Source organism: Manis javanica, chromosome 3, assembly GCF_040802235.1.
Source record: "Manis javanica isolate MJ-LG chromosome 3, MJ_LKY, whole genome shotgun sequence".
Lineage (NCBI taxonomy): Eukaryota > Metazoa > Chordata > Mammalia > Pholidota > Manidae > Manis > Manis javanica.
In genome coordinates, this window is record NC_133158.1 from 39416178 (window position 1) to 39424140 (window position 7963).

At 58.8% G+C, this 7963-nt stretch overlaps 1 protein-coding gene across 1 annotated transcript; it reads right to left on the reverse strand.

Moving 5' to 3' along the window:
* Positions 1-769: 769 nt before the first annotated feature.
* LOC140848265 (uncharacterized) lies at positions 770-6433 on the reverse strand. Its single transcript, XM_073230453.1, has 4 exons — positions 6334-6433; positions 3992-4706; positions 2851-2929; positions 770-1507 (listed from the first exon to the last, which is right to left on the reverse strand). Exons 1-4 carry the CDS (start codon positions 6431-6433, stop codon positions 1283-1285), a joined length of 1119 nt encoding a protein of 372 aa, XP_073086554.1. The 3' UTR covers positions 770-1282.
* Between the last annotated feature and the right edge of the window lie 1530 nt (positions 6434-7963).

The window sequence follows — 7963 nt, forward strand, 5'->3', positions numbered from 1 at the left end:
CCCAGACCCGTGATGGGGGCCCAGTGGGTCTCAAAGGACCTGGAGCAGCTGTCAGGTGACGCAGGCAGGGCCTGGCCGCCGAGGCACCCAGAAAAGTGAGCACAGGACTCTGGTGAAGGCCTGAAGCCCAAGGAGCAGGTGGGCCCCAAGGAGAGAGGAAGCCTCCATAGATGGCACTGGGCGGACCCCTACCCCACGCACACACCCTGCCTACCTCAGGCCTCGGGGCCCTGCTCCGCATTGGGCCTCAGGGCAGCAGCTGTGGCTCCGCGTGGCTGCATGGACCGCTGCCTGCCCACTGGCCCAGCCACGGCCGGGATGTGTCTGCCCCTGCGCCCCCTCAGCCAGGGGGCTCTGCCAGGGCACCATCAGCTGTGCCTGTGCCCAGGCTCAGGGTCCTACAGACAAGATGTGTTCCAGCAAGGACAGAAGACATGCCTGAGGGGCCAGGCCTGCTGGGGGTGCGGTGGGGCTCGCAGGGACCCCGGGGGTGGGGACTGGGCACAGTGGAGGGGCTCCAACCATGCCCACACCCCAGCCGAGCCAGCGTCCCTGGCACTGATGTACTGATGTGCTGTCGGCCAGACACAGCCTGGGGTGGGGGAGTAGCCTGTGGGCCCCTGGGGGGTGGCCCAGAGACATGGCAGGTCTGAGGAGGCTGCTCCCCCCCACACGGAAAGGGTGCTTGCAGAGCACGCCGCCTCTCCCAGGGGCTTGGGGGTCAGACAGCCACCCTGATGAAACCCAAGACCCCGAATCTTGGCATCTGTTGAACAAAGACCTGCTTGGTTTCTTTTTAATGCTTCAACTATAGAGAATTTTCCTCCTAACTTGGAACATGATTCATCAAGGAAATAGTGTTTCCATGGGTTACATATGTGGGCGCAGGGGTACCAGCCAGCACACCCCTCACCAGGGCTCTGGGCCTCTGTGTGCACAGGCTGCTTCTCCCCGATCTTGTCACTGGGGCAGCCCCTCTGCTGGTGGCGTGGCCGCAAGGGTCCGGTGGTCTGGACCCCGGGCACTGGGGGCAGGGCGGCCGTCTTCCAGCTTCTGTTTGCCCGCCAGTCCGTCGGCTCATTCCCACCACGGAAGCCAGTGGTCAGATCGCAGCTGGGGTGGGCGGGGCTGGCCGCCTGGGGCAGGATTGCCTTCCCAAGGGGCTTTGTGGGCCAGCTGGGGCTCTGGGGTGGGGGCGCCGGTCACAGCTAGGCTGGTCACCCAGGAGGACAGTGCTGGGCACACAAGTGCATGGCGGGCAGCTTTATGCAGCCCACCCGAATCACGCTGCCCTGCAGGCGGGGCCTCTCAGGCGATGACTCGGGGCCTCACTGGAAAGGAGCTTACACCAGTTGGCACCAAGGGGGTGCCACGGCTCACCTCTGGAGGAAGGAAAACCCAGGCTGTAGTCCTTGACAGGACACCGCACAGAGCTGGCCTCCAGCACCTGTTGCTGGGAGGCAGGGTGTCCGTCCATCCACTGCATGTCCAAGTACATCCTGCAGACCTATTAGCAAAAATTACACCAAAATGCATAGCTCTTTGACTGTGCAATGTGGTGACACCCTAAACTCAACAACAGGGTTTGTTCAGCAAATTATGGGGCCATGCAACAGTCCTGTGGCCCACAGGGAAAAGGAGCAGGACATGCAGGGGTGCAGGCCTGGGAAGGTGAGGGGAGGAGGGAGGTCAGGAAGCCCAGGGGTGCAGAGCCACAGGGCCCCCCGTTTGTTCTTGGGGAGCCTCAGGACGCCCAGGCTCTGGTCACTGTGGGAGGGTGGGAGGCGACTGATCATGTCCGTGGTGTTTCCCGTTAGTTGCTGCTGTTTCCATGCATTACCTCAAAGCAAAACTCAAAATGCACCCGAGCCATCCAGCAGCCTCCCCGTCCCTCCCCCAGGCGTGCTGGGGGCTGTCCAGCTGGGCACCAGCTGCCGGTGAGTCCCTCTCTGTGCTGTGGCCTGCCTTACTCTCCTTTATTACCTAAGAACTGAGAATTTTATTTTCTGCTCAGTCAGACACAGGGGCTTGGGTTGTGAGTCCCATCATTTGAAAGAAATAATAAAATATAAAGAAGGGGAGGGATGGAGGGGCCGTCTAGACAGTCCATCTGTGATAAACCCCACAGGTCACTGGCCCACTGGCCCGGGTGGTGGGATGGTGGCCACTGCCTGTCCAGTTACAGGTGGGACACCTGGGGCCTGAGGTCACTGTGCCCAGCCCCAGTCACGTAGGACTTGGCAATGGGAGGGGGGCACGAGCCAGGCGGGAGGGGCAGACCATGCTGGTTCTCGGAGACAGAATCACCTGTAAGCAGTCTCCCTTCCTCTGGGCAGACCAGAGCTGAAGGCCTAAATTCAGGGGGACCCACAGCTACCATGGGTGAGGGGCGGGCTCGCTGCCAAGGTGGGGCAGCCCAGGGGGGTGTGGGGCCACAGTTCACTCCAGAGTTCCCACAAAGCTGGCAATGTCCTTGGCACCACCAGGCCTTGTAGGGAGGGTGCCCCCCACCCAGATGTGTAAGCACAGGCATTGCTTTGTCTGAGTGGCAGGGGGAGGGGTGGGTGTGAGGACCCTGGGGGGGCACAGACTGAGGGTGGCATTACTGAGCCTGGAACCTGACGTGGAGGAGCAAGGGACCTTCCAGGGAAGCAGACAGGTAGGTGCCAGGTGCCACTGGCCATGTGCAGGGGGCACGGGCTGTGTGGGCCCTCCCACGGATGCTGTGGCCTGAGGCCGAGGTCCAAGCAGGGCACCCCTAAGTGGCACAGGCAGTCTGATGGGTGCAAGCCCTGGACACGGGGCCCCTGTTGGCTGTGGGACTGGAAGGGTTAATCGTCCTCCGGTTACCTCACGCTGGCCCCTGGCTCTCTGGAAAAACTGGAGCATCTGGTGGCGATTTCCAATGGGAGGGCGGAGGCGTCTGAGCCTGTGGGGGAGGCCTGGATGTTTTCTTCTGAGCAGATTTAGATGGGACTGGGGGGCCCGCAGGGCCCTGGGGGAAGGGGCTTCCTGGGCAGATGGCCCTGGGCCCCCAGAGCCCGCCCGGTGGGCCCCCTCAGCCAGTGGGGGCCGCCAGGGATCCTTGTGAACAGTAGTCATTTCCAGGCTGCCGACCCTTGGTGTAGGGGTGTGGGGGTGTGTCTCAAGGCCTTAGGGCTGCAGGGGAAGCTGGCTGCCCTGGGCAGGCTTGAGATCATGTCCTCAGAGCCTGGGGGCCTCCTCGCCTCCACAGCTCCCTGCACCCCCTCCTGGCTGCCCACAGCCCTGAGAGCCCTCAGGGCGGGCAGTACTGCGGGGGCAGGAACACATCTGGCTGGGCTGCCTTCCCCGGTGGGGGGAGGACTGAGGGTTCCCTCCCCTCTCCACCCAGCTTCCCCGAGGGTGGGGACTGGACAGGATATTAGCGCTGGCACCGAGGGCCTGGGGCCTGTTCCCGGCTCATCTGTGTGAACCCCGCACTGGCCCCCTGCGGGGCCCACGACACGGGGGTGGGCCTCAGGGCCGCCTTGGCCGCGGTCCACAGCCTGTCCGCACTGGGTCACACGGCAGTTCTGAGGGGTCCCAGCTGGCAGGGAAGAGAGAAACGGTGGCCAGGGGCCCCTCACAGACCGGCAGCCCCCGCCGCGCTCCCAGACAGCTCCTCCAGACACCCCCACAGGACCCGAGAGGAAAGGCAGGGCTCCTCCCCACTCTCCGGGCCTCCAGCCCATCCTAGCGAGCCCTTCCCCTGCGTCCTTCCCTGACACTCCCCAGGAGTGGGGGCGGGGGCACTCAGACCCTCTGGCGCTCAGTGGCTCAGGGAGCCCCAGTCATTCTGCACAGTGCACCCCAGGGCGGACATCCCGGGAAAGCAGGGGTCGGACGGGGTGAGGTCCCACGTGGACCGCGCGAACTCCCGGGGTTTCCAGGAACAGCAGGAGCCCGCGGGGCCTCAGCTCCTCCGCCCACGCAGGGAGCGCGGCCGCACCCCGGGGGCCTATTACCCCACCTTCTTACTCCACAGAAGCAGTGTTGCAGGAGGGGGGGTGCTCTTTCCTGGACGCTCCAGGCCCGGCGGGGGCGGGCGGGAGGGGACGGCCGGGCCGCAGGGTCTGACAGCTGTGGTGGGGGGGCTTTGGGACCCCAGCCCAGCGGGACCAGCCCTTCCACCGCGGGGGCGCCCTCCTGTGCCCCAGCAAACCAGCCCTGCTCCCCGCGATGGCCCGCATTTCCGGCTTTCTGGGCGCCAGCGTGGACCTGGGGCGCCCCCTGCTGCCCGCCCGGCCTGGGCGGGGGCCGGCGGGTGGGGCGGTGCGGCTTCCCGTCCGGGGACCCACAGGTCCCGTGTCCCGGGACAAGGCGGTTTTGGGGGGCGACGGTTCCCTCCCGGCCCTCCGCTTTCCCACTGCTGTAAAAGCGGCTCGTGACCACCTTTGCACACAAACGCTTGAACCCACGCGTCTGTCCGCGCGCGAGCGGCTGCCGCCCACACTCCTCGCGCCCATGGCGGCGGCGCCGCTCAGCCCTGGACCCCGGGAGGCGGGGAGCGCCGTCCGGTTTGAGGGGCGTCCCGGACCCAAGACAGACCGCACGGCCCGGACCCCAGACGTGCAGCCTCGCTTCGCTCCTCGTTCCTGTGCGGGGCGGCTGCAGGTTCTGGCGTCTCCGGAAGGACCTGGGGATCCGGCTGCGGGAACTGCCTGCCCACCGGGCTCTGGGGGCACCTGCTCGCGCCCGAAGGGGTGTGGGTGCCGGGGGCGCCCCGGGCCTTTGCCTTCAGACCCTCTGCCGCACTCCTACCCTATCTGTCGGGTGTATCTTGCGCTGGGGCCGCTGTGAGGAGTTACTGGGCCTGGGGGGCTTAAAACAACCGAAACTTATTTTCTCACCGTCTGGAGACCTGAAGTCCGCGATCGAGGCTTGACAGGGCCGCGCCGCCCGGGACCTCCAGCCCCGTGGACTGTGGCCACGTCGCCCCAACCCCCTCCTCCCGCAAGACCTCAGGCGTAGGGATCAGCAGCCCTCACCCCGGAGACGCATCTTCACCGCATCTTTCTTCGGATCAGGTCCCGCGCACAGCTTCAGTCCGTGACCACTTGGGTCTTTCTCTCCATTTACTCTTTCCTGGGCTGCATCATTCTCTTTTTTATAGGCCACTTGGAAGCAGCACGTAGCTGGAATGTGACTATTTATACAGTATGAGAGTTTGTTTCTTCAAGAATTCGTGAACATATTTCATAAATGTAATGAATTAACAACTTAGTGAGTTTAACCTGCTTTATTTACATGTGAGTGATCACTGGTACATTCAGGTTTTCTTTTTCTTCCATCTTATCAGGTGATTTGAAATCCCCACTTTTCCTCTCCCTTCCCACCTGTCAGATTGGCCAGATTCACCTTCTTCCCTTCTTTCCTTCAACCAGTCTGGAATTTGTACACTCTGTTGCTTTCTTCTAGTATTTACTCTTAAAATGTTTAACACGAATACTTTACATTTCCTAAGATTCTGAACTCACCTGGCACAGCTCTGCTTCTTGGCAACAGAGGGAGCCTCGGGCGTGTCTCACACTTTAGAGGCCTGTCCACGAATCCCTACTGTTTGTGTCAAGAAGTTCCGTGCCAGTGGAATTTAAGAAGAAGTATTTTTTATCATTTACAAAGGAATTTGCTCTTGTTATTAGTTTTGCTTCTATTCATAGCCATTTCTTCCTCATCCACCTGCATTTGTTTCATGATGCTCTATTTGTTTTGTGGATTTTATTTTTCCCTATCTTTCTGAGGATTTAAGTATTTATTTTGTAGCCATTTCTCTTTACGGTCGGGAGTCATTCCTGTCTGCTGGGTGTTGAGGGTGGCAGGACATGCCATCCCAAACATGCCACTTTGCATAACATTATTTTGAGCAAAAGGTACTTGAAGAATAGCAGGAGTGAGATTCAGGGCAGTTCTGACCAAAATCCCGTCGTGATTCTTAGGCACTCTGGTCTCCTGGGTACTTAACGATCAGGATCAATCTGTGGTTATTGATACATCTGGCACAGACACAGCGACGGGCACGCAAGGAGCCCAGAGGCAGACGCGTGTGTGCGTGTGAGGGCCAAGGTGTGTCCCGGAGGAGGTCCCACCCCACGCCATGCGCAAGGCCGATTCCCGATGGGACAAGTACTCGCATGTCGGAGCCCAGATGGAAACCTGGGGAGAAAATACCACAAGATACAGATGTGGCCTCTGGCTAAGAAAGGAATTTCTCAAATGAGACTCAAAACGTCTCCAGCCAAAAAGATGATTGATAAATGTGACTCACTGACAAAGCCGTCAAAGGACACCGTGGGTCTCCCAGGCTGGCCTCACATGCAGCCGACAAAGGGTCAGCATCTGGGACACTCACGGAGGACAGTGGCGGGGCCACGAGCACGTTTCCCTGCAGGAAACAAGGCTGCCGCTCCAACATGGGGAAGAGACGCCTGTGCGTTGGGGCAGGGGATGCTTGGTAAAGCCGCAGAAGGTCAGTCACTGCCACCAGAGAGGGATCCGTGAAAAGCTCCCTGAGCCCGAGGAGTCCTGACCCCTTCCACTGGGGTGGGGCTTGGAGTGGCCACTTTGGAAACACCCTGGCAGTTCCAGGCAAAGCTCCCCACCCCTGGGTGGCACCAGCCCTCCAGAGCAGCCCCAAGGGCCGCGGTGGCCCAGCCCAGGGCCTGTTGCCTCTGGCCTCCAGCACCTGCAGTCCCTGATTGTGGGGACAGTCCCAACAGGGACCTTTTCTATGCAATGCAAACTGTGGCTGGGTTCCAGGAGCCCCCAGCAGAATGTTTACGTCAACCTTCATAACAGCCAAAAACAGATGCCGGGCCCCGGGATGCTGCTTGGCCATGAACACGTGTGGCTGCAGAGTCAGGCCCTGCACACCTTGTTGCGGGAAGTGCTGGTCACGGGAAGCACACCAGTAGGGTCCACATATCAACACTGAGGACGTGCAAGTCATGACACATGTACGGTGCATACACATTTTACATTCCCATCCATGCAATGAGAATCCAGCTTCTACTCACCCTTGCCAACACTTACCATCTTGATCGCAGCCACCCTGGTGGTGGGGGATGGCAGCTCACTGGGGTCCCAATCTGCGTTTCCCTGACCCTGATGATGGGGACTGTGCTTCCTGTGCTTGCTGGTCATTTATTTATCTTCTTTGGAGAAATATGCATTCAAATCCTTGCCCATTTTTAATTTGGGTTATCTATCTTCTTATTAATGAGTTGCAAGAGTTCTGTGTGTATTTGATTCTGGATACAAATCCCTGATCATAGATGTGATTTGCACATCTACGGGTAGTCTTTATACTTTCTCAATGGTGTTCTTTGAAGCACAAAGGTTTCCAATTTTGTTGAAGTCCAAGTTATTGATTTTTTTCTTTAATATTGTGATTTTTGTGTCTTACCTAAGAAATCATTGCTTAATCCATGGTCACACAAATTTGCTCCTGTATTTTCTGCTAAGGGTTTTATATTCTGAGCTCTCACATTCAGGCACTCTCCATTTTGAGTTAACTTTCTGTTTGGCGTGAGGCAGGGACATGCATTCTTTGCCTGGGAGTACCCAGCCGACTGGCACCAGTGGTGGGAAAGGTGGTCCTTCTGCCCACTTAACTGTCCTGGTAGCTTTATTGAAGATCAAGGTCAATTGGCTGTAGCTGTAGAGGATTCTTCCCAGACTCTCAAAAGTGTATTGCACTAATCTGTATGTGCCACACACAGTCCTGATTACTGTAGTTTTGTAATCAGAAAGTGTGTTCTTTTGGTTCTGGAATTATATTTGGCAATGAAAGGAATAAAGTGGTCATACACACTGCAATGTGGATGAACCTCAAAAACAAGCTAAGTGAAGGAAGCTGGACACAAAAGAACACACATGTGCGAAATACTATTTTCCATATGAATTTTAGGGTCTATTTGTCAATTTTTCTAAGGAAGCCAAGTGG

What these genes read in the sequence shown, in the direction of transcription:
- LOC140848265 (XM_073230453.1), bottom strand. Translation starts at nt 6,433, where the DNA reads ATGTTGGAGCGGCAGCCTTGTTTCCTGCAGGGAAACGTGCTCGTGGCC. An exon ending in TGCTTCTGTGGAGTAAGAAG is followed by an intron (nt 2,930 to 3,991) that starts GTGGGGTAATAG and finishes CCTCCCCCACAG; the next exon opens with GCTCAGACGCCTCCGCCCTC. An exon ending in GAGCCAGGGGCCAGCGTGAG is followed by an intron (nt 1,508 to 2,850) that starts GTAACCGGAGGA and finishes TTTTGCTAATAG; the next exon opens with GTCTGCAGGATGTACTTGGA.